The sequence below is a fragment of the Colossoma macropomum genome, unplaced genomic scaffold, assembly GCF_904425465.1.
Source record: "Colossoma macropomum unplaced genomic scaffold, Colossoma_macropomum, whole genome shotgun sequence".
Lineage (NCBI taxonomy): Eukaryota > Metazoa > Chordata > Actinopteri > Characiformes > Serrasalmidae > Colossoma > Colossoma macropomum.
In genome coordinates this window covers 38,229,310-38,255,253 of record NW_023494789.1, presented here as the reverse complement: position 1 = coordinate 38,255,253, position 25,944 = coordinate 38,229,310, and the positions used below count along the sequence as shown (strand labels likewise).

General features: G+C 37.9%; 2 protein-coding genes across 3 annotated transcripts in view; one reads left to right on the top strand and one right to left on the bottom strand.

The window, feature by feature from the left end:
* rtf2 (replication termination factor 2) overlaps window positions 1-25,183 on the top strand; it is a 50,074-nt gene extending 24,891 nt beyond the window's left edge. Inside the window, exons 6-9 of the mRNA XM_036571229.1 lie at window positions 11,899-12,012; window positions 12,552-12,606; window positions 13,022-13,087; window positions 23,244-25,183. Coding sequence (XP_036427122.1) covers window positions 11,899-12,012; window positions 12,552-12,606; window positions 13,022-13,087; window positions 23,244-23,428 — 420 coding nt within the window. The 3' untranslated portion in view covers window positions 23,429-25,183. The remainder of the gene's footprint in view (window positions 1-11,898; window positions 12,013-12,551; window positions 12,607-13,021; window positions 13,088-23,243) is intronic.
* Window positions 4,262-9,416, bottom strand: gcnt7 (glucosaminyl (N-acetyl) transferase family member 7). Of its 2 annotated transcripts, none has more exons than XM_036571228.1 (4): window positions 9,129-9,416; window positions 6,198-7,180; window positions 5,207-5,302; window positions 4,262-5,033 (listed from the first exon to the last, which is right to left on the bottom strand). In XM_036571228.1, exons 2-4 carry the CDS (start codon window positions 7,138-7,140, stop codon window positions 4,804-4,806), a joined length of 1,269 nt encoding a protein of 422 aa, XP_036427121.1. In that variant the 5' UTR covers window positions 7,141-7,180; window positions 9,129-9,416; the 3' UTR covers window positions 4,262-4,803. The 2 variants fall into 2 exon arrangements, with proteins under 2 accessions (XP_036427121.1, XP_036427120.1); XM_036571227.1 differs by having other exon boundaries at window positions 9,158-9,416.
* Window positions 25,184-25,944: the final 761 nt, after the last annotated feature.

Below are 25,944 nucleotides of genomic sequence, written 5' to 3'. Positions count from 1 at the left end.
GCAAGAACAATGAGTCAACATACAGAGAGGAGGTGCAGCGGCTTACAGTCTGGTGCAGAACCAACAACCTGTCTCTGAGTGTGGACAAAACTAAGAAGATGGTTGTTGACTTCTGAAGAGTGCGAGGTGACCACGCCCCACTGACCATCACTGGCTCTGCTGTGGAAATCGTCAGGAGCCCCAAGTTCCTCAGTGTTCACATCACAGAGAACCTCACCTGGTCCCTCAACACCAACTCCATAGCCAGGAGAGCCCAGCAGCGCTTCTGCTTCCTGTGGAGACTGAAGAAAGCTCATCTCCCCCCTCCCATCCTTACCATGTTCTACATGGGGACTGTGAAGAGCATCTTGAGCAGCTGCATCACTGCCTGGTTTGAGAATTGTAATGCCTCCGACTGCAAGACCCTATAGCGAATAATGAGGACAGCTGAGAAGATCATTGGGGTCTCTCTCCCCTCCATCATGGACATTTACACCACCATGGTTCATCTGCAAAGCCACCAGCATTGTGGACGACCCCATCCATCCCTTGCACTGACTTTTTTCACTGCTGCCGTCTGGCAGAAGGTACTGGAGCATCCGTGCCATCACTGCCAGACTCTGCAACAGCTTTGTTCCGCAAGCAATCAGGTTTCTAAACTCAGAAGTACTGAACTGAAAACCCCCTTACACACAGACTTTACATTTACACACACACACCTCTTTTTGATGACCTACTTGCACTATCTGGAACATTGCTGCTAATACTGTATTCTACTAAAGGACTGTATATTTCTACCTCAGTAACTGCTGTGCTCGTGTATGTTATAATCTGACTGCGTATACCCACATATCGTGGCTTGCTAAATATCTCTGCACCTTATCCTCACTACCTCATGCTCAGAAATGAGTGCTGTGTAGGTGCTGCACTGTCCTGTCTGTTTACTGTCTGTTTTATTTGGCATATTTATTGTATTGTTTCTAGTGTAATGTTTGCACACTTACGTCTTCCCATTTGCACTTTGTCTTGACTTGACTAGAAATAAGCTCCAGCCACCAAACATGTCTTTGCAGGTACATAAATAGATTAATTTAGATGACTTAAAAACTGGATGTGATTTGTGGCAAGTGTGTAATGATTTAAGCCCTTTTCGGACAGAATTAGTTTTACATGAGCAGGTGGGGTAATGCAATTATTACCAGCATTATTACACTGATTATAGTCCTACACAAATACACCATGTCAGTAATTTTTCTGACTGCGCTCTCCCACGTCAGTAAAGATTCCGCTGCCTTTTATCTCCTTTAAAACAAGCCACAAAACCTCCCCGAAGTTGTGCAAATAGACATGTCGGTAAAAACACTGTCATATCCTGTGGAAAAGGAGTTAAGTATGGAGATGCTCAAAGAAACGTTTACTTGTGTTCTCTGACAAAGCTGAAATCAGCTTCTTATTTGCCAGCTTCTTGTTCAAACTTTCTCATTCCACCTTAAATGGTGCGGCAGTTATTGTATTGCCTGAAGCACCATAATGTAACTGTTGCACCATTTAAGGTGAAACAGAAAAAAATTGAGAAACTGGCGGAGAGCAAGCCAGCCTCAGCCTTGTTGTCTTGCCAAGCCCTGATTCTTAACTCTGCATAAAATTAATGTTATAAAAAAGCGCACATTGTGTGCCATGTGGTTGATGATTTCTTTTTCAGCTAACCTACTTTTTCAGTCAAATTTGGATGTGGAAGGTAAAATTAAACATCCTTTGTGGTTTGTCGTCTGGTCAAATGAAACATTTTGTTGTTCTAAGTGAAAATAAATTCGCACGTGCTTTACAGGGAACAAACATGAACATTTTTTTGGCAAATTTTAGTGCGCAATTTCTTCGACCCACATAATATATATATTATGTGTGTGTTTATATATTGTGTATGTGTGTGTGTGTGTGTGTATATATATATATATATATATATATATAATATATATATATATATATATATATATATATATCACACACACACAACTGAATGCTGTTCTTAATTATTGTTCTTAAAGTCAGAACACACATTTGTTGTGTAAAACCTTGTGTTAGCCTGCTTTGTTTACTGTGTGTAAATCAATAAGCTTGACCCCGGTTTGATAAGTAAATTTATTATCTTCTTGTCTGATGCAAACTTTCACTTGTCCTGTAAAGTGGGCATCCCGTAAAGTTGTTAAGCCCTGTTATTTTTACTTCTTGAAAACACACAGGTGTTAATTTACAAATGCTTGATCATCTCCTAAGCTTATCTCAAAGTACAACAGTGTTATCAGTCATGTGGCATGACAGTGTTGTCAGTTATGTACACAAATGCATGTAATAGTCTTGCCCACAAAGAAGCCTTTCATACACATTGCTGTAGATATTGTTGAGACTGTTTTAAACATTACTTAATTATTTATAAAACGAAAGACGGAAGACCTCTCATTGAGAGATTTTTCAACTAGTTTGGATTTTTAAAAGAACACTTAAAAATGTAAATGTAAAAGCAGCTTTAACCTCATTGTACTGCAGGGGAAGTACACTGGGCCTTTGTAACTTTAGCAGCACAATATACAGCAGCTGTTAAGCATATATGTTGCATGTAACAAAACAAATGTCTACATATGGATCCCATATGCAATGCTTTTTTTATTGATTATTCTAGTAAAAAAAATCCAAAAACCCATGCAAATGTTAATATCGGTCCTGCTCTTAACACACCCATTTTAAACACGTTTAGACATGTTTACTACCTAATGAGTGGAGTCAGTTGTGTTTGGTGAACGGAAAACACTAAACTTTGTCGTGCTCAGGTACTCCAAGTCCAGGATTTGGAAACGGTGTTGTAAATAATAAATAAACGAATCAGTAACGAAACTCAGATGATGACCCAATAACGTAGCATATTATTTCATTACTGCTACAGGCCTAATTAATACTAGCAAGCTAACGATAAGCAAAAAGACAAAGTTTGACACGTAATTAATAATAAATCTGCAGCAATAATTGCTGATTGTCATTTGACACAGCAAGGCGTTGTGAATAGGTTTTACATAGCACCAAAAAGGGTTCTGCTGTTGTTACAATATCAAACTTATAAAAACAGAAGAATCATTTCTGGTGCCAGGTAGAACCCTTTTCAAAAAGGTTCTATATAGAACCATATACAACACATTCTCCATCAATCTGAAAACCGTTTCGCCCTGCAGAGAACCCTTTAAGTTTGCGTATGGTTCTCTGAGTGTTCATGGTTCTATATAGAACCATTGTCTTTACTAAAAAAATCCGTGGAGAACCATCTTTAAGAGTGTAGGTGTCCATCCACGTATTTTTATATGCATAAAAGTTTGTATGCTTGCCTGACATAGCTATATTTTTGCTGATATAAAAGAAATATAATAAAGTACAATGGAAACACATTTGCCAAAGTTTGCAACAATATACAGTGTTTCCACTGTAGTAATGAAATATGATAGAAGGCAGTATGCAGGTACTGGCTGACTAATTAAAAAAGCTGGAAAGTAACTATATTAACAAAGAAAATGCAAAACAGTGGTGCAAACAGTAACAGCAACGGTGAACAGACGCAAGTTGCTTGCTGCTGACATTTCTTTAGTCATTACAGTGTATCCAATAGGTCTGAAATACATTTATATGAGTTTGTACACTCCTGGTCAAATGACATGTTTTGTGGATTTTCTGAGTGTAAATTATAATTGTGCTCTTATGTAATACATGCTTTTATCTTATCTTAGGATTCTTTCTACCTGAGTATTGAGTATTGATAAAGCAAGTATGTTTAGTCTAGTGCTTCAGTCTGTAACACTAGAAATAAATCTCACACGATTTTACATGGGAATATAATTTCTAAAATGCATGCATTGGATCACTGAAATGAATTTATGGACGTCACAAATATGGAAAGCAGTCAGAACGTAGGCAAATAATAATGTAAACGCAGTTCTTGTGAAATTTTGTGAAATGTGTTTATTATAAGCGGATGTGGCCAGTGTGGCGTTCATACTGAGCTTTTCTGTTATATTGACCCCCCCCATTACAGTAAAGCCCATCTAATGAAAGTGTTACACATTAACTCCTCCTTCTGCATTTGTAAGCAGTTGTAAAGAATAGTTTGTTTTGCTTGTGAACTATTTCACTGGTAGTTGTCATCCACATTCTGTAAGCCACAGGCACATAACCCTGAGTAGTAAAAATAAATAAGTCAATATAAGTTTAAAAGCTGTTGTTTTAAATATCTGTTTCTGCTGGGTTTTCTCCACGCTGGCTCCAAACCGAGCCTGTAAGAAGTAAAACGTTTTCAGTGGCAGCATTTCTACAATATATGACAAACACAGTTAAACAGAGCATGAGTTCAACAGTGCAATAAATATCGGGCCTCATTCACCAGTCGTTCTTAAGAAGAAATTTCTTCTTAAAACCTACACACAAAGTTTTTACATTCTAACATTCGTCAGTGCTTTTTTATCTGGGATTTGTTCTTGGGTAAGAACAAAATATACACACACTCAAGAGCACAAAGGTGTGAACAATTCTGCGCTTTAAGAACACGTCATGAACCTGACAAACTTTTCGTAGGATTTTCTCAAGAACAAATTAAGAAAAAACTTGAAGATGTTGGTGAATGAGGCCCATAGTTCTTTAAAACAGTGGTTCTTATACACTTTTTTTAAATGAATACAGTAATGTCATATTTCTGTATGTTATATCCAGTGCCAACATTTTACATTTCAATGTGGCATGTATTTTGTTGATGCCCTTTTCTTAAACTTTATAATGTCTTTGGTTTCACATTCAACCCACTGTGGAAGCACCACTGATGTTGACTTCTGTTGCAAGCTGCCATGATGACTTAATGGGAACCATTGCTTGTTGAAGGACTTTGTGCCTATGCCACTGTTCCAGGCAGTCCAGAGCCTCAGGAAAGCTATTGCTCTCAAACTTATTAGCAAAAATGCTGTTCTTCTTGATTATCCAGGGTAAGTCCTCAATAGCGTAGATGCAGATGTTCCTAACGTAGCGTCCTGTCGGGGCAAACATGATGTTCTTGATTAGATTAGTACCACAGATGCGTTTCTCATCTTGTGTTGTGTAAACTCTTTAGAGATACCTCTCACAGATACAAGGTTAACACAAGATTTAACAGCTTCAGACCAGATTTTACCCAGTGTTGATAAAATTATTGTAGGTGTCATACCGTTACAGCCCTGGTGTGCTGTTCCTTCTTGGTCCCTCCATTTAATGGCTCGAATATTCCCTTCCCAACCACCATGTATGTTACTGCCTGGAGCATCTGTGGAGGTTTAAACATTTTTATTACAATAGCAGTTCAATATGTATAATTTTTATGTTTTTCCTAAAACACGATTGCCTTTACGTGTCTGTCTGTAACATCCTGTCTTGCCCTGTCCTTGTCTTTCTCAGTTTCGGCCTTTTTCTTGTTTCTTGCGCTTTTGTTGTTCTGGTCTGTGTCTCCTCCCCAATCCTTTCATCTCATCTGTCTCACCTGTTTGTAGTCTGTAGCCTCGCCCTCTCATTTTCCCAGGTGGTTGTTGTTTGTTCCATGTTTATTTATATCCCTGGTTGAGTGCTTTGTGTTTGCTTGGTGTTTTGTTCTCACAGGCGCTGTTTTGGTTATTTTTCATTTGTTACTTTATGTGCCTTTGTCTTTTGTTTTCTTTCTGTCAAAGCATTTTGCTATTAGTGTTCCTTATTTGTTTAGTCACTTTTAGCAGTTTCATTTCCTTCAGCGTTTTCAGTAAATGAATGGATGCACACATGCGTCCTGCCTTTTTGTGTCTCCCAGTGTTACACTGTCCATTTCGTGAGCTGTGGTTGTTTGTGCAAATATTGGCCATTTAGAGCTCCCCTGTTTATTTGAATATACCCGCGTATCATTTTTCAAATGAGTCTGCACTTACCTCTCGTGTGGCCAAGGGTTTGTTATTATTATATTATTTTATTATTTCAATATTTCATTTTAAAAGTGTAAACATTTGTTTTTGCATTTTTTTTCCAGTTATTACTTAATGATGAGACAGTCATTTTACATGTAAATTTCCCAACATATCCCAGTGTATTTTACCAGCTGTGGTGGTATTTGCTTATTTTGGGCACTAGTACATTGATTATTTGTTTGATTATTTGTGTATGCCCATGTATAATTTTTCATAGAAGTCTGTACTTACCTTTCACATGGTTAAGGGTTACCCAGTAATGCTCATCAGGGCTGTATGTGTCCTTAGACCATTCTAATAGGTCCTTGGCCACTGAACTGTTGAGAGCATACTCCACGAATGCTCTCGTCAGTGCGTAGTAGGCTGTGCCAAAGTAGATTTGCAGGTTATGTGGTGGAGGCTTCTTTGCGATACCCTTAGGCACCACATAGACACCTCTGATCTCCACATGCTGCCTTTGAGTCCTGTATCGCATAGAGGTTGGCTGTTTGATCCCTGGAGTCATATTTCTGTCTCTCCATTCTGCTCCTTGCATGTATCGAACGAGTTCCAAGTTGCTCATGGTGGGGAAATCTTGGCCGCAGAGGTTTATGACCTTTCTCCATTTGACTGGGGACCTTACCAGATCCTCCATACAGTTGATGTCAGCCTGTAGCCGAGAAAAGCCAGCGTAGGTCACCCTCTCACTAGCTGAGGCCAGAAAGATGTTGGGGAAACACCCAGCCAAACTTTTGACGCTTGCTTTGTAAACTAGTGGAGCATTGAGGTCTATGTGAATGCAGTACACATTCTGAGGTGCGTAGATGGCTCTCAGCAGACGCACAAACACTTCAAATTCTTTGTGGATGGTGATGATGAAGGCCAGAGGGTAGTCTTCTTCTTCTCTGCTTAGGGGCTCCATAATGAAGTGAAGTTCAGTTTTTATCCAGGCGCAGTTGGGAGCACTCTTGAAGTTGCTGACCTCCCGACAAGCCGTTCTTTGCCATCTTGTTGTGGAAGATGAACTGGGTAGCAGAACTTGGCAGTCATCAGGGAACGGGTGGCAGCTGAGGCTGTGGTTCTGCGCCCTGGGAATATCTGAGCTCTTGGCCTTGATATAGATGACAGAGCAAATAAAGATGCAGATTCCGAGGCAAAAGAGAAAACTGTACTTGGCATTCTCGAGCTGGAGCATAATAGTCCAGCATCAAACTGACCAGATGATGATGTACCACCTGAAATACACAAGTCGGGGGTGGAAAAATCAATGAGCTTACTGATGGGCATGAATTCTTGAGGCTAAATGTAATCTATGAAAAATCTAAAAATTCTACCGCTGTCATTCAGCATTGTCTTTTGTTTGTTTGGCTTCATCTTATCTCACATCTGCTATGCTCTTTTTGTTTGTTTAGTTTCATATTTGTTTTTGTCTGCCTGTCAGCTCTGCCTATGGAAATTTTTTGTGTAATAATTCCATTCACATTTAAATATGAATGCTCATGCTCTTGCTTTTTGCAGAATGAGGGCACTTGTTTGCTTAATAGTGTCCAGCACATTGACAGGTTCCTCAGAAAGATGAGAGAGGTCTTATGGAATTTTCTCAGAGAATTTTACTGAATCATATCCTGATTGCTGAAGGATGTGAAAGAGGTTTGGTCACCACATTTTCAACAGAAATGTCTGGTAATGACCCCCATACTTGGGTTATCAATTGCGTGACAAAGTTAAAGTGTATGTGGGTGTTCATGAGTCAAATCTCAGACTTCATGAGGATTCATTTTAGAAAAATCTTATCTTTAGTGCAGATGATACTCCTTAATAGGGATGTTCATTTGTTTATTTTTGACTTTCCTCCAAACCAGAACTGTTTAATAGACCTTAACAGGAACTGCCAATGTTTTTCAAAATGTCTGCATAATTCAGTGGTTGCGATGTACACGGTCACTCAGAGTGGTTTGTAATGGTTCACTGTGAAATCGTTCATTGTAGAGAAACTTACCAGCTCTTTACAGAGGTTAAGATGGAAACCAAAGGTTGCGATGTCTGGTACGCACATATAGCCATTTTATTTACTATCCAAAACATCCAGTTTTTATAAACAATGTTGTTAATCGTAAAATAGTGCTAAATCAGAGTTTTCTTTGGGCACAATTTTGCCTTATAACACCCTGCATGTATCTTTCCACCATTAATGTATGATAAAAATACGTTTTAAGCCAAACCCTAGGGCTGTCATGATCATTAAATTTAGCTGACGTTTACTTTAAATAATTGCAATTAACAATGTCTTTTCTTCATTGTTGGAACTAAAAATTGGCCAAATTGGCTGATTAGCCACCTTATTTGCTAGTTGTGTACTTAGTATTTAGTACCGGTTGTACTGTCAATGAGTAATACAGCTGTGCGCACACTCAGTTAGACAAAATCGTGTAGAGTCGAGCAAACCTACATGTCCTTCAGGAGAGTAAAATATAAAGGCAAAAAAACACTTTTGCCTGTATACATGCTAAAAACATTAAATTGGCTACATAGCTAACAGATAAACAAAAATTCCTCAGTACTGCCCTCTTAAATTGAAGGCATCTTAAATAGTTGTGATCATCTCAAATAATTGCGTTTCGGCGATTATGTAATAACTGCGATGGGCCTGCCAAAACCTGATGTCAGAGCTAAGACAGAACAGTGTCTCAGGCAATGTATTTATGATTTTATGTAATAACATTTTATGAAAGAGCTTTAAGAGAGATTAAGCATTTTGATCTGGTTTCTGTCACCACCACCGTGAACAATTCTGGCTTGGGAAGTTCATCTAGAACTGCCCATTTCTCTTCAAACCACTTGGAATAACTTTGTTAACCATTTAATTTGACAGAAATGGTGAAAAATCTACGGAATTCTCCTTTTTGAACACATGGTGGCGTTAAATGTGATGTGAAATTGTGTCACTAAGACTTCTCCCTTGCTCTGGGGTTGCGATTTACAGAATCATGTATTTCTTATCTGCTAATTTAACTGCAATTAGACACTAACATATTTTAATATCTAATCTTACAGCTGAACATATTTTTCATTTTGATAGCAGATTTCCTAAATCTTTACAGCAAAGATCTTAATGTTTTAAGCCATAGTTGTCTACCAAACCTCCGCTCATATGAACTAGTTCTTTTAAATCATGCTAATTACCTCACACAGTGACCAGAGAGTGCTCGTACCTTTCAGCTCCTGCAGAGTCCGGTTCTGTTATCATCAGAAGAAGTTAAACATTAAAGAATGCCGCCGCTCTGGAGAGTCTGTTCCAGCATGACCTCAGCCAAACACACACTGCCTGAGGGAGAGCAGAGTCATGACTGCCATTCAGTTCGAAGATCTGTGCCTTAAGACCCGCTTTCTGTTTGTGTCGCTTGTTGCTGCCGCGGTGGAATCAGTGTGCTGTTCTCTGTTCGTCGCGGGTTTGGCTGCTCAGATACATTCCCCCTGAGATAGGATGAGGGAAAGCGTGAGAGCGCGAGAGAGACTCATAGCAACCACTCATGCTTCACGTCCTCTAAGTCTCCTCCCTTTCCTCATTATTTCCCACCACGCTCATTCTGTACCACTCCGCCTCTCTTGCTTTCTTTTTGTTTCTCCATTGATCATAAAGGTCCTTTTTTTCCATGGCTTTCTCTCTTTCTTAACCTTGATTCTTGGTTCGATTCTATCAGTCTCTCTTGTTCAGTCTTGCTCTTCGTACTCTTACTTCCTTCTTTTTCTTCTTTGCTCTATCTGGTTTTCCTTTTTTTCCAAAACAAAAGCCTCCAATCCGTTGGAGTGGTGTCTAAATACAGGAGGTTCAACATAGTTTGCTGCTACTCTGAGCCTTGGCGGCAGCATGTTTATGTGCTGTGCCTGGTCAGCTCTGGAGATTAGCCCCCTTGTGTCAACCACCACTGTGGATAGAAGTCACATTGAGCTCACTGTGGGAGACAATAGTTCCCCTGGTAGTGAATGCCTTTGTCTTTGTGTGAGCGCACAGTACGCTTTCATTTCGCTAGCTTTCATCAGCGGATTCATCAGTTGATTTTCATCATAAATTAAGTAATCACTTCCTGTTTACTTAATTTAGCTTGAGAAAATGATTGGCTCATATTGTGCAAAATCCTCTTTACGGAAGAAGCCCTCCCTTTCCTTTTCCACTTTCATGTTGGGGGAGGGGGGGGGTGCATTGTGTAGGAATCAACCGTTGCTAGTGTTCACTGTTTCAGTTTCTTTCTTTCAGCTGTTAAGTCTGTTTCTCTCACCAGTTAGTTAGATGCAGAATCAAGGTTCCCAGTTTGAAGTTTAAAGGGGAATTCCACCAATTTTTCAAAATTTATTGACTTGATGTGAAATGGTAAATAGTGGTAAATCTTAAATGTTTTTCTTTGGATACTTTGCCTTACAATATTCAGCAAGCACCACTCTGCCATGAATAAATAAATTTTAAAAATGTGTTAGGCCAAAAACTTATCGCAAAACTGTCACCAAATGGTGCCAGTTACAATTTCTTTTTCCATCTGTTGTGCCACTATATCAGAACAGGAAATACACAAGAAAACTACACAAACGAGTGGCTATCTGCTAACACTGGGGTGTTTGGATGTCTTTAGCTATGCTAAGTTAACTAGGAGAAAGAAGCCAGCTAGCATTAGCTTAGCTAGGAGGCTCCAGCTCCTGACACCAGTGAACAGGTTTATTTTCTGCTTTTCTGTCCTTCTGACATCACCTGCTCAACTTCGCTTCCTCATAGGTGAGTCATTATCTAAATTTGTGTCAGTAAAGCTTTTGTTAGTCAGAATCGAACATGTTCTGTAGTGAGCAGAGCTGACTGCATACTAGCTAAACTAACACTAACCAGTTACACTGGTTTTCAGTGCTGTTTAATATTTAGAAATTGGTGTTGGATTAAAGCTTTGACGTTTGTTGAATAGTGGGTTTCAAATTGTGCACTGCTTTCATTTATTTGCCATCTGTGTGAGTGAACTGAACTTGTTTGTTTGTTTGTTTGTTTGTTTGTTTTCAAGTTTGAAATAACGCAGCAGGATGGCACAATGGCATCAAATTAATCAGCGAATAGCTACATGGTTACATCATCCTACCAAACAGTTCTGTGGCCCTGAGTGCAGTTAGCTAACCATGCCGGTAATGTAGCTTTTAGAGGCGTTAAATGCTTTGGGCGTCCGGTTCTCATCACCTCTACTGTTCTGACTTGATAGGTTTTTCTAGAATGGAGCAATGACATTGTGTGTGGACATCTTTACCACTCAATTATGTTCCCCTTTAATAACGTCTCCTTCCTTTAACATGTGAAATGAATAATAGCATGCCATTGTATCTAACGTTATTTAACATTACTTAGACTTTTGACTACAGCATAAAGTCAGTAGGCTGGCTGGATAAAAGACTAGTCAACATTGTAAGCAAATGTGTTTGATAACACATGGCAAACAGTGAAATTGATTTTTTGGGTGATTTCACGAAGTATAAAGTTCAGATTTTTTTTTGTTTGTCAAATGTAACCTTAAAAAACACATCTTGCAATTACCTGTTTTGTTGATAGAGGTATTATTGTCTTTTTTAAATGTAGGATTATAGGCAAGAGATGTTGATTTGTAAGCATAGTAAAGCACCATCAGCTGCTTGCATATGCAACTAATCAGAAGTTTTTGTTGTGTCCTGGAGCAGAAACAGATTTCTCACCAGTGGAGTTTATATATGCATTTATGTATGTAAAATGCATAGTTTTTTTGTTTTCTTTTTTTAGTTTTAATTTTAAAAGATATGTATATATTTTTTATTTATTGGTTAAAACCTTAAAAAAACACTTTTAAATAAACTTCTGTTCCAATTTTTAAGGTGTTTAGTCTCCTTAGTCTAAAGTTTGAACTAAAGTGGTTTTTCCGTTAAGATTTCTCTTCTCTGGTTCTGATCTCTGTAGTGTGGAGATCCATTCCGTGCTGAAGACATTGTGGTGCTGAACGGAAGCAAAGAGGAACAGGGGCAGTTACAGAAGACAATGGAAGAGAGGAGGGCCAAAGCTAAAGCAGGAAAGGTGAGGCTGCCCCAGTTGTTCACATGCTGCCTAACATCCTACCATTTTATCTGAAGTTGTGGTTTCTCTTAGCCATATTTCTAAGAACACAGGAAGGCAGGTTTCATTTTTACTGCGTTTCACCACTGTTGCAATGTGCACTGCTGCAGTTGGAGTCAGGTGCAGCTTCTGCCAGAGTTTTCTTGATGAGCTGTTACGCTACACGTGCCATTCAGCTTGTTTATGCCACTGTAGTATTTTGCCTATGTGATGCTTCCTGTTTACCCATTTGCTGTTTTATGCTTTATAATGTAATATATATGTTCTTTATAATGTAGTATAACTTTATAATTCAAATCACACAAAATCAAATGTTATTTGAAAAGAAAAAAAAAAAACAGGAAACCTTATCTCAGCTGAACAGCATCTGTTTTCTTCTAGTTCCATTAAATGAAAGAAACAGTCAGTGTGAACATACCACACTAGCTGTAAGCTAATGTGTTAGCCCCAGATTATACATTATATAAAACACCCATAATTGTGCTCTTTTCTTTTCTCAGAAGTCCAAGAAAAACAAGGGTGTTGAGACTGTTTCCAAACCTGTGGAGTCAAAAGGTACAGTGAACAGTGGTGTTTCATCTAAAATATTTATTTTTCCATTGTTTGGTTAGCTATTATCAGATATTGCACAACATGCTCACTTTTCACTGCTCCACTACCATACAAATCTCTTTTTGGGACTTGTTGCATGGTTTGGTTGAAAGAGTCTGGTTGAAACTGTGTTAGTTTCTAGTTAGCATGAAATTAATCTTGTGACTGAGGGTAGTGTGTCTGGGGGAGAGGTTTATTTTTCCTCCTCTGTCATGGGATTTTATGAATGCTTAAGCATTAACTCTGGGGTTTTACACATCTGTTATCAGTGTAACCTGTAAAAATCACTGCTTTTACATTATTATAAAAATAATTTAGTCCACATTTTATCTTATTTGTTTCAATTTGTTTCTTTTTCCATGATGTGATTTCCGTAAAGCGTCTTCTGAGTCTGCATCCGCACCAGTGAACGGGGAGAGTAGCAGCGGCAGCAGCAGTGACTCAGGTACAGATTTCTTATTTCATGTGCACTGAAAAAATGGTAGGTAAGAAATGACCCAATTTGCACCATTTCTATAACCCAGCATTGGGTCACTATATAACAGAAGACATGACAAGTTAATCTTTGACATTTACAATTACATTTATTAATTTCGCAGACACTTTTGCCTAAAGCGACTTACAATTGAGGCAGACAAATTATTTTTTTTCTTTCTTTTTTTTTCAAATATATGCCCTTGATTTATATTTTTAACAAATTATTTTAGTATCAATAAAATATATTTAACCACACATTATACTTAGAACTCATAATTATCAGTAATAAAGATGTACAAATGATTGAATAATATTTTGTAGGATAAATTCTGTGAACATATGTTCACAGAATTTATCCTACAAAAAGAAAAAGCAGCTGTTAATGGGCTGTCTTTATCTGGTCTATGTCTGGTATTCTCTTGACTCACAGGCTCTTCTGATAATATTCAGAGACAAGGTTTAACTTCAACTCCAAATATTTACTTTAGGACTGTAGAACCCCAACGTACAAACATCACCAGTGTGTCTGTTAGAAGCTTCAAACATCTGTGTTTAAGCCCAAGCTTAAATACTAATGCTAGCTCGGTGCTAACATAATATGGAATCTCTTTGGTATGCTATCAAGAATTAACATAGCATTGTGCCACCGAATAAATAAAGGTTACTTTATTAAACAGAGACTTTAGTTTTCCATGGTATGGAAGCTTTAAGAGAAGAACAAAAAGAGAAGTTGGTGAAAGAAGCTAGGTTAGCTGTGTAGCTCATTTGTTAGCCACAATACATTTACTACAGCTAGCATTAAGATCTGTTTGAAGAATGACCTAACATGGTTTTTTTGCTTCACAAAAAAAGTTTCGTCTTCTCTTAACAGTAATCTTACCTTAATAGTACATAATAAAACTTTAAAATATTTTAAGGAATATTACTTACATTTTAACAGCCACAACTCTGTGCCCCTACCTGACAGAAAAACCTTTTAAGTGCTGTTAACGTAACTTTTTAACATGCTATTATCGCAGTAAAAGGGGGAAAATGTGCCTGTTTACTGGATGACCTGAAACTAACCCACTAACCCAAGTGCACAAAAACTACCAAGCTCTTAAATGACCTACTATACTCAACATAAAGTTTGTAGACAGGAAAACCTCAGCGGTTTTTGGTGTAGAGAGACGCATTCTCAAGCGTCTTAGGCCACTCAGAAGAACATAAGACTCCTTAGGAGATTAGAAAAGAGAAACTTCTATTATCTCGCAAGGGAACATTTGCATATTTACCACAGCAGAAAGAAGATAACGTATATGTTTGAGTGTGTGTGTGTGTGTGTGTGTGTGTGTGTGTGTGTGTGTGTGTGTGTGTGTGTGTATAAATATATGGTGATCTTTTTAGGGCAGTGATGACTAGAGTCTGACCACAGCAGGGAGGAAGGACATGTACATGCCTCTCCTTTTCACACCACAAGTAGAGAAGCTTATCGCTAAAGGAGATGACTAAGACCACCACGTTCTTCTGTAGCGGAGGGAATAAGGTCTCCATTAAGAATGACAGCTTGACCATCACTCTGATCTCCCCAATTCCCTCCACTGACTCCAGGTGCATCCCACTACGCAGGGCTTGGCTTTCTGTTGAGTTTGTCCAGCCTCCCTTTGTCTGCTGTTGTGATGCTGCTTCCCCAGCAGACCACTCCATAAAACATAACTGATGCCACTGTAGAGTCATAGGTTGACTTCAGAAGTGCACCCTGTTATTTAAAAAGACCTGAGGCACCTCAGCAGATAGTCTGCTCTGATTTTTTATTTTTATTTTTTTTTTGTACAGTGCATTAGTTGTCTGTCCAGTTTATTGTTTAAGTAAACACCCAGTTACTTATATGGTTTTATGATCTTAATGTTGTTAGAGAGAGTTTAGTCCTTTTGAAGTCCACCACCACCTTGGTTTTAATCATATTTATCTGAAGGCAGTTCCGTTGACACCAGTTCACAAAGTCCTGAGGAAGTTTTCTGTATTTGCTATCGTCTCCATCTGAGATGTAGCTGACAATAGCAGAGTCATCAGAGAACAGTGACAGTTTCTTGTGTTGTCTGAAGTCTGTATTGTCGAGGCTAAAGAGGAATGGAGCCAGTACTGTTTCCTGTGGGGCCCCTGAGCTGCAGACAGTTGTATTAGACACACAGTTCTGTAACCGTACATACTGTGGTCTATTGGTAAGGTAGTCCAGAGTCCATTTGGTGAGGTTATGGTGCATCCCTGCATGCTCCATCTTACTCCTCAGGAATGTGGACCGAATAGGTGTGCAGTCTTTGGTATCAGTATTACACAGGATGTCTTCCAGAGGAGCAGCATCTTCTCCTGCTTCAGGGTTAGATTGAAGATGTCCTAGACTTTTCCACACAGCTGGTCTGCAGTAGACCTGAGGAGCCCAGAGTTGAAGCCGTACAGACACGCAGTCTTCCTCATCTACATCTTATTCACTTCTTTCTTCACCTAGTGAAGGACAGAGAGGAGGAGGGGGGCTGAATGCTGGGTGTTGAGAGCAGGGGGGTGAAGCACTGCACAGGAAATGTACTGGGTGAGGAATACAGTAAGGGCTAGGTGTTGTAGACCAAGGCATAAGCACTGGAGATGCAGTTGAAGAGGGGAAGCAGCTATGTGAGCTGGACTGGGGAGGGACAGACAGATCAAATATATTGGGAAAAAAGGCATATAGGTCATTTGCCTAGTTTAGGTCTCCCACAGGCTGTCTTTTGGATTCTTTATGTCCCAAGATGGTTTAGGGACCCCTCTAGACTCCATTTACATTGTTGTGCTGCAGCTGATCCTCCATCCTCTTCCTGTAGCATGTTTTGCCCTCCCTCATAAATAAAATAGAACAACTACAAATTAACATTAATGCATTAATTACAATTTTATGTGTAAGTTTGTTTTTTCCAAAGCACTCGTAGAGGAAATCCAGTATTTGCAGTTACCATCTGCCGATACAGAATTAGCTGGTTAACCACAATAGGTGGTTAATCTCTGTGGTAACGGTCGTCAATACATTGTGTGTTTGGAATGTGAAGCTAGCCAAGCAACTCCACAGTTAGTAATGAAATTAATGAGTGGTGTTTCGCTTAGCATGTTGATTAATGCGATTTGAATATAATGTAGTGTAATGACTGATACTCAGCTCATGATTGATACTCTACTGATGTCAGCCATTCATTGTGAGCTAGCTAGGTATTTAAGATTATACATATCTGATGTAATTGTAAGGAAATGTTGTAAGTAAATGTAAGTAATTGGACCCTGGGTGTTTTTGATGGTCTAGCTTTCATCATGAAATAAACAAAAGCAGCTGTTAACAGACTGTCTTTTAACTGGTCTTATATTCTTCTATTCTCTGGACTGTATTCTGCCCTCATTAGAGTAGGCCTACCAGGTCACATGCTGACAGGCTCCTCTCATAGTATTCAGAGACAGAGTTTAACTTTAAATTCAAATATTTCGTATTTTGGTCGCAGTAGTGGTCGTTTTGAAAGGCTTTCGATGTTTTGCTGTCCAAAAAGCCTGTTTGGATTTCTGTGTTTTATGTCTCTAGTTAATGGTAGTTACTATACAGCTGCCATTAACTTTGTTCTTATGTGGTGCTGTTAGTATAATGTCTTCAAAATGTCTGTACCTCTAGTTTAGGGCTTAATTCGCTGATGTTCATAAACATTCAGTGAGCTAGATTAAGTGTTCTTAATAAATTGTCCTGGTTTTTTAAAGAAATCATATCAGTATTTGAGAAAAATGAATAGGTTTAAGGGCTGAGGTTTAACTTGCAGTTAAACTGTTTTGTGTGGGTAAATTCCTGGTGTGTCATCAAAGCATTAATGGTTATTAAGGGGGTGTATGGCTGTTAATTGTCATTTTATCTATGTTTTTACTAAAAACTCAAATAAAAATTAAAAAGCATCAATGATTATTAAGTTCTGTAATGAAAATGCCTAAGCTTCCTAGAACCCTAATTAATAGAGCATTAATTAAGTGTTTTGTGTGTTTGGAGTGTTTTGTTCTTTTAAAAAGGTCAGAGATCAATGATGTAAAGTTAAGCTTCTAAGAAAAAACAGTCAAGATTTCAGTTATTATTTTGATTCAGGAAGCTCTCAAAGCATTTATTGGTTAATTCTAAAAAATCTGTGAATGGAAACGTTTCACTTAGGCAAGGCAAGCTTATTTTTAGAGCACCTTTCATACACTGCTGTCATTCAAAGTGCTTTACAAATAAGAAATACAGTCGTTTAAAGACGTAAAGAACAGAAATGATTAAAAAAACAAATGAAACATGATTAAAACGTGATTAAAACAGTAGATTTAAACGAGAAAATCAGTAAATTTAAAAATCTAATTAAATGTTTAGTTCGGATTAAAATGTAAAGGTGTATTGCAATGTGAAAGTGTGGCATAAACAAGCATTTTAGGATGCATTTTTGGAAAACCTTCCCACTGTAAAACCTGTCCATTTTCACCGCTGATGATACACTGAACAAGCACAGCATAAATTTGTCTGTTGGAAGCCATTATAATGGCACTGACTGTTAAGTTCATTTATAGCTAATTACAGAAAGCTTCCTTTGCTGTTGGCCTTTCAGCGTTGTGCAGCCCCTGTATATATGGCCTCGTGGGAGTGAAGTAAAGCACTGACGCAGAAGGTGGCTAGGGTTGCAGGCTGATGTGTTGGCTTTGCGCTTGAGGGCTTCTCTTTTGGGATCATATAGGTTGGGAGTGGGGACGTTTGGGATCGTTTTGACGGTTGTGTGAATGTTCTGTGTTGTGTGAGTTTGTTTTTAAGGGAGCACTTGGAGATTACTGCTGACATCATCTTTATTATAAATATAACTGACACAGAACGTGCTGAAGGCAGTTGAAAAATGTTGTGCTAATTGTTAATGATTGCATTCCTCTTAAAATGATCAAAATTTTAACTTTTGCTTATGTTTGTGTAACCAAACAACTGTGGTTACAAGGTTTAGTGATGGTAAAAACGTTTGGTTAGAAAAGCGTGCTGTCCATTTTTCTTCATTTGTTTTGCGCAAAATGTTAGTACATTGTTCTTATGCAACATAAATGAGCTTTAAAACATGGGTGTTATCCTACATTAACAATATATATATATATATATATATAGTGTAGTTCAGTGATGTAAAAATGCAGTTATTGTGTTGTTCTGCAGAGAGCATGCATGGCAAGGGGCATTGTTGATTCCAAAAAAATATGACAGCTAATGTAAATGTCTATATATGAATTGCATAACATTCAGCTCTAAATTGTGACAGATATCGCACATTAAGCTACACCTACTAGTGACCCTTCCAACAAGACAACGGAGACAAACAAACAAAGGTTAGCTTACTTGTTCTCAGAAAAATTGTAGAATGTTGATGGAGCTGGGGTCTGCAGACAGTTTTAAACATGTGACTGTAAAATATGGATATTTGTTTAATCGGTGACATTTTAAACAGAATCTACTTGATAACAGGAGAAACACAATACACAACTGATTTGGAGAATCCTACAAATCCAGCTGATGCAATAAAGAGAGCACAAGGAGAACAGTTGGACACTCAGTAAGGTTGCTGTTTAACACTGTAGAAAAGCCAGCCACCCCTCCAGTTTAACTGTTAACTGTGGTTAACCCAGAATGCAAACTGTGTTGCCAGCGCAGCCCTAATTTGCCACAGTTATATTGGGCCTCTATATAAAAGGTCAAAATTTTGGAATAACCTAATGTAATCAGGTCTGATTGCACATTACCGTTCATAGATTTTTTTATTTTACAGTGTTGTGCAGAAGTGAGAGACCACGCTTTTATTTATTCAGTTGCCCATCAAAATGGCCGTTCAGTACAAGATATTCATTTTTCAGCGTCAGAGAAAAAGTGCAAAACATCATTACAAAAATACAGAAGCCTTAGCAACTGAATATGATTTTTAAAAATCCACTCTGTCTTTATTACAGCTTCAGGTTTTTTTCAGGACACTTAGCTTTTCAAAGATATCTGCAGGTACATTTTTCCACACCTCTAAAGTTCAGTCTTAGAAGTTGATTGCATTTTATGCTTATTTTGTTCCAATAATCCTAAACATATTCAGTGATGTCTGGACTCTGAGGTGTCTGGTCCATTTTTTTGAGAACCGGAGAAACTTATATAACTTCTTTAAGGGAAGTTTATGTTTTAATAAGTATATCTTGGTCATCTCAGCAGTGTGCTTGTTCATTATCTTCTGAATGATCATCTCAGTCAGACATTTATTATTACCATGCAAATGTTTGGGTGCTTGAGAATGATAGTTAAAGGGTTATTTATCTGTGGAGTAGGTTTTTTTTTTTTTTGCTCAACAAAATCACGAATAGTAGAATAGATGAACGTTCATTATTTTACGTACGTTTACTAATTATTTTAGTTTTTAAACATTTCCAACCCTCTCCTCGTGGCAGCCCAGAATTATTTGCAGTCATTATGAAATACCTGGCAAATCAGAGCTTAAACAGAACTAAAGTGTGAAATTGCTTGTAACTTCCATATGTAAATCGTTTAATCTTTTGGGTATGTCTACAGCTAAATTGGCTTAATGTTAAACATTGATTCCAGATTTATGAGAGCTAGTGCCTGTTTTGGTGGTGTTTGATTCTGCATCTTAAAACACATTCAAACGGTTTGCTCAGTTTTCATGACTGAGAAATATGTAATATAAGTAGAACTACATTTCGTTTTGTCATTTTGTCAGAGACACAAATAAATATGCAGTCCTTAGTTTTAAACATTTAAAGTGGAGAGTTTAGAGGTTCAGAGAGAATGTGTGATCATATTCATGAGCTTGGGTGGTGCAGCTTTCTGAGGTTTTGGGGTTTTTTTTCTTTGCAAAGAGCCAGAGTCAAGACCAAAATGACGCCATGGCCGTGACACGTCCACGCATGCTTGATTTTACACACTGAAAGAACACGTTCCAGCACGGACATGCAGATTTTTTAGAGCATTTAAGTGTTACACAGAAGCTCAGACTGTCTACCCATCAAAAAATGAAACGTTAGATTTAAGTAGTTTAAATAACACAGCTGTGATCATGCTGAAGACTGCAGAAGGTTAAAGAACAGATAAGATAAAAAAAAAATGTTATCATTGTGATAGAAAGGTTAAAGTGTGAGCGATAAGGAGAAACAAATCATTGAAAGCACATTTTCTCACCTTTGAAACATGGTGGTTTAGTGTCATGGTTTAGCAGCAAATAGCAGCGTGGTTTTTGTACACTTTCAAATATAGTAGTAAAGATGGCTGCAGTACACTGTCTTTAGAAATGTAGGTTAAAAAACAAAGTTCAACCATTTACTATGCAAATCTCTCTGTCTTCATTTAGTGCCACTATGCGCTGCAAAAGTGGTTTGTTCCACCTAGAAAATTGATCTGGTAACAAGCAGTTGTTTTTTCTGGTTTCGTTCAAGTAAGTATTTTGAATAAAACAATACAGAGCAAATTTTTAGTTTAGATGTACGATGCATCATGTCATACCTCAAAAACACTTCAGTTTCTTCCTGGCTCTTCTTTTGCAGTGTATTCGGCAGCAACAGAGATGTTCATTTTTTTGCCCCCCAATTCGATCTGCATACTTTATAATGTTGAGGATTGGCCGATAGCGGGTCCAATCAGATCTTTTTATTTACAAAAATACTACAGCCACACAATTTAGGTATGGTATGTTAAGCTTTTTCTATGATTAAGATTTTTTTTATATGCATAATGTGACATTCTGGACTGGTATGTTTTGTTTTTTTTGTTTGTTTTTTGGTTATTTTGTTTGTTTTGTTTTTTGATGGCTATAGTGTTTGTGATACTGACTCAACCAATTTGTCTGACTGCTGAAAGTCAGAAGTCAAAATACAACTCATTTATTTATTACCACTTTAAAACAGCCCTTCGGTACAGGTTATGCATGTTTTAGCATCAGGAAAAAACATAAAACATAACAGGAAACACAGAACTAAAAACAAGCTCCAAAAACTAAATATAATGGCAAATATTTTCAGCATTTTGTCCAGCGGTCGCCCTTATTACTTCCTGTCTTTTCAGGAGACTTGCTTTCAGTTTCTCATAGACATCAGTAGAGATATTATTCTGCACTTGCAACGTTCAGCCTTAGAATTTGGTGGCGTTTTGTCCATGCTTCTGGTGACCGGCCACTCACAGTAAGCAGCAGGAAAAAAGACCCGAAGTAAAATAGCCGCACCCTCACATTTTACATACCCATATTTTGACAAAATCAGTTGTCCAAATGCAGTCCAGACACTAGCAGTTCAGATATTTCAGGTTTTCATTTTCTTCTTTAGAATACTTTCGCACTGTAGATGTTTTCTTGGGTTTTTCCACCGCACGTTCAAAAACAGGAACTGCGCCAAACAGGAACAGAATCTGAGGTTCTGCTTCATTTCTATCCTGCTTAAGAGGTGACTGGAATGGTCATAGTGACAGCATTTAGTGGGAGTACAACATGCTTACGTTAGCATCACATGTCTAAGAATTATGTAATACTATGCCAAAATATTTCTGTGTAGACACATTTTCAGACACATTTTCATGTAGAGTAGTGACAGATGAAAGGTATGTTGTTTAGGTTTTATCAACATTTAATTAAGTTTAAGACTTTAAAATCTGATGTACAATAGTAAAAGAATCTTGTAAATTACACACAGCTTTGAGTAGGTGCTGAACAGTTAAACAGGGTTGTGAGTATGGAAATGAAAATTTGCTTGTGGCGCATTGACAAAAACGTTTGATATGTGCAGTAAAAAGCAGAATTGATCCTTCAGTTACACACTTAGCCATCCTCAAGGGGTAGACATGAAACCTTCAGTGTGCACAATAAAGAAGCAAAACAGGTGCAAAACGCAGGTGCCTAAAATGTGAAGCGGTAAAAGGCAAATACTACTAAATACCCGAATATGAAATGTGACGTTCCACATTTTCTTCCTCAGACTGATCTTTATTGCCTTCAACTTCAGCGCCCTAATACTTCAGTATGGAAGCAAAATAAAATGAAAATGCAGCATGGCAATGTATGTTTGCATTTAAATTTTCTGCTCATATATGCAATGTTGGGCTCAAAATGAAAATTTAATTTAAAATTTAAACCACACATTTTCTTTTTTCAGGTACATATTCTTGCACACATTCTGTGGAAATTGATTTTGAAAACACATTCGGCCCATTCCATTCCAACCTGTCACTCTTCACTCACGGTGGAACCAATAATACTGTTGTCGGAAATGGCCTTATACAAACCTTGTGGCCGAAGAGTTTAAATTCTTACGTTAGCAAATGAGGTGAAGCAGAGCAATATATCCACTTATAATATCTATTTTGTCTTTATACATGACTGAGTGAGAGTGTTAGATCAAATGTGTGGCCACGTTTTCTGGTTTATGAGTGTGGGAGTTGATGATAAACTGAGATCAATGGTTGAAAGACTGTGAATATAACCAGGGAAGCTGGAAAGCCTGCCATACAGATTCCAGTTGATGCCATGTAGGAATATCCTTTAGAAAACAAGCATCAGATTATATGGATTTATTGCTGTGCCATCGCCACACCTGCTAATACGCTACTTGAATAGTGGAGAGCTACAGAATCAAGCTAGCTATAAGCCATTGTTATAGCTAGCTACATTTCCAAAAAGGCCCTTAACTACTGTTAACAGGTTGGCTAACATGAACCAGCTCGATTTCACACACATACCAGGTTTTTTTTTTATTTTAATAATATTCATTGCTTATAAATCACGGTATTAAATTTGAATTTTCATTTTGAGCCCAAAATTCAATATATTTCAGAAATCTAAATGCAAACATAATACATGTTGAAGTTTTCATTTTAATTTTACCTCTGATGTTTTTTTTCATTCTTCAGGTATTTCTAGTACGTGTTGAGTTTGTTCTAAAGCCATAGATGCACTAGGATGAGCTAAGTAGTATGTACAGTGGTTGATCACAACTCATAAATTTCAACACAAGACACATCAGAATTTAACATCCATTTTGCTGGAAAACATTTGCACTCAGTAACTACAGTTTTGCAAACTTAATTGATCTTTTTCTTTTATTTGATCCATCTACAGCTCCAGGACCTTCTGGCTCCTCTAAAACAGTAAAACCTGCTGCTCCAGTGGGGAGTAAAAGATCCATCCAGGATATGGAGGGGAAATCAGAGGCCTACAAATCAATCTTCACTACTCACAGCTCCGCCAAGCGCACCAAAGACCAAATTTCCAACTGGGTCACCCACACTCCTTACCACTTTTGAGAGCAGTTTTCTTGTTTCTGTGTCGGTAGCACCCTCTAGTGGTGATGGAGGGTTGTTGAATCCTTCCCCTTCTCATTGTGACATAGTTTGTGTCCACTGTTGCTTGCAATGTATTTTAAATTTTTACCTTTAAGAAACATTTTTACAATTTCTTTTTGTTTTGAGGTAGAAATATAAGATCTTCCCCTCAGAAAAAGGGGATGATCGTTTTTCCTGCATGTTTTTTTTTTTCTTTTTAGACAAAATATAGGGCTTGTTTGAGCTGACAGCAAATTTCAAAATGTGTGAAATTTCTGTTTTCTTTATTATGATTAATTGATTTCAGTCTTTATTATGCATCACTCTAATGCTATACACCAGTTACCAGTTTATGACCAAACATTTAGGTACACCTAGTATATAAGTGCAGGTTTGTAGGTGTACAATTATGCTGCTACACCTTACACCCAGGCTACATTCACATTACAAGCCTTATTGCTCAAATCTGATTTTTTGCTCAAATCCAATCTCTCTAGCACGATGGTTCAGACTCGTTTAGGTAAGTGATTCAAATCTGCCATTAATGTGAGCAAACCGGGGTCCTGAAATGACCCGCATGCACACATCCTACTCAGTAACGTCACGTGAATGAATCATGTGCATCGTCAGCAAACAAACTAACGAGCAGAGCGAGCTTCACTGAGAAGATAATTAACTCTGAACAGCTCTCAGCTACATTATTAGAGAGAAGAAGGCGAGAAAGGTGAGATGTGTTACTTTTCCACCATTTACAGGCTTTATCTTCTGTTCGGCGCTGCTGCCGTGGCAACGCTGAATGATGGCGCACGCGCAGTGGGGAAAAAAGGACATAAATTCCAGTCTGAGCGTCACATTAAGGTCGCATGGCCACGAAACGATCCGATCTAGGACCACATATGAATATGGCTCAGGTCGAATTTGAAAAGATCAGATTTGCGTGTCAGATCTGAGTCGCATTTGGGCAAAAAATCGGATTTGTGACACTTCAACAAAAATTTGTGTCGATTTTTCACATATCTCAGAGCTCATTTATTTATTTATATAATATTGCAACATTTCAACCTCGATGGTCTTCATAAGGCAAACACCCTTGTGAAAAACACAGTAGGGGCCAGTATTGATTGCATAAAATTACCTGCCCGCCAACATGATTACAAACATGCACAAGAACATATATCATCCACACAATAGTTCTTAAAAAGTCATAGTTTAAAAGAAAAAGACATACCATAATAGTAATCTCAAATAAAAAATGATTTTTATCACAAGTATAAATTAATTTGCTGCTTTAATTTGGCCCACAGGATGATCCTTCTGAATGAGAGGTTCGTCAAAGAAAAGGCCTGATATCTGATTCTTCATTAAGCCCATACATAGTATTCAAAGTATTCTCAAAATCACTGCCCCTGGGAGATTTACTCACTTGCTTGATACCAAAATATCTTCGTGAACTAACAAGAGGGACTGCAGTCAGTAATTATAAACCTACAAAGTGTGCCTGTGTGATAGGTGTACCTGACGAAATGGCTGGTGACTGTAGCTACATGGTAAACTGGCAACTTGGTTTGTACTAACATACTTCTTTAGGATGCGAGTGGATAAATGTGTCCTATGTATTGATGACTGTGTGACGGTATATTCCATTACTTGTTTGAAGATGTCAGTGTGCTTCTTATTCAGTAAACAATGTACACCCTTACATGCGAAATGCGATTTGTAAATAAAACCTCATACCTAGTTTTTTTTACCTGCAGTTACTTTGATTGGCCATTAGATGGCAGCAAAGCACTGACTGTTGGTTAAACTCTCAGTGCAGCTGGCGGAGCCGTCCAGAGGGTTTCGGATATCGACAGATTTGTTTGCTTTATGTTTGCAAACTGATGCGTTAAACCTTGAAGTCTAGCAGCCTAAATTGGGGAACAGTCTGAATTTAAAGGGCTCACATCAAATAAAACCAAATTTTCCTCTTTTTTGTGGATAAAAGAATTTGATTGTTGTAATGAAAACCGTTATATTTGAATGTATACATCTATGCAGATTACAGTAGTTTGGCCCTGCCCATTTATGTTGAAGTTATAAAGAGTGTTTCAGCCCGGACTACCTTTTGAATGAAGCACAGTACAAGACAGCCAATGAGACAAAAGAGATCATTTTGGAGAGGTTGGAAAATGACCATGTAAAAATGAATTATGACTGTTTTTGGTACATAAATCATAGGTTTATGGTATAACTTGACCTCAGGGGGGAAAGGAGAAGCAAAGAAAAAGGTAGGATATGGGCCACTGAAGCAGTTGTGTTTTGCACCTTTAGAAAAGAAGAAATAAACAGACTGAATCACATATTAAAAGTCGTTTAACATACATTTCACTTGGATTTAGTTAAAGGAGGTGACACATTGAAATGTTATTATTATTATTATTATTGTTGTTGTTGTTGTTGTTGTTGTGCTGGAGGCACTGTGATGCTGTTACCTGAGAAATGAATAAGGGGATTCAGGT

Bases quoted from the DNA above. Each gene is read 5' to 3' on its own strand.
- gcnt7 (XM_036571228.1), bottom strand. From the start codon at position 7,140: ATGCTCCAGCTCGAGAATGCCAAGTACAGTTTTCTCTTTTGCCTCGGA. The intron at 5,303-6,197 runs GTAAGTACAGAC...AAACCTCCACAG, and splicing joins AACCCTTAACCATGTGAAAG to ATGCTCCAGGCAGTAACATA. The intron at 5,034-5,206 runs GTATGACACCTA...TTGCCCCGACAG, and splicing joins AGCACACCAGGGCTGTAACG to GACGCTACGTTAGGAACATC.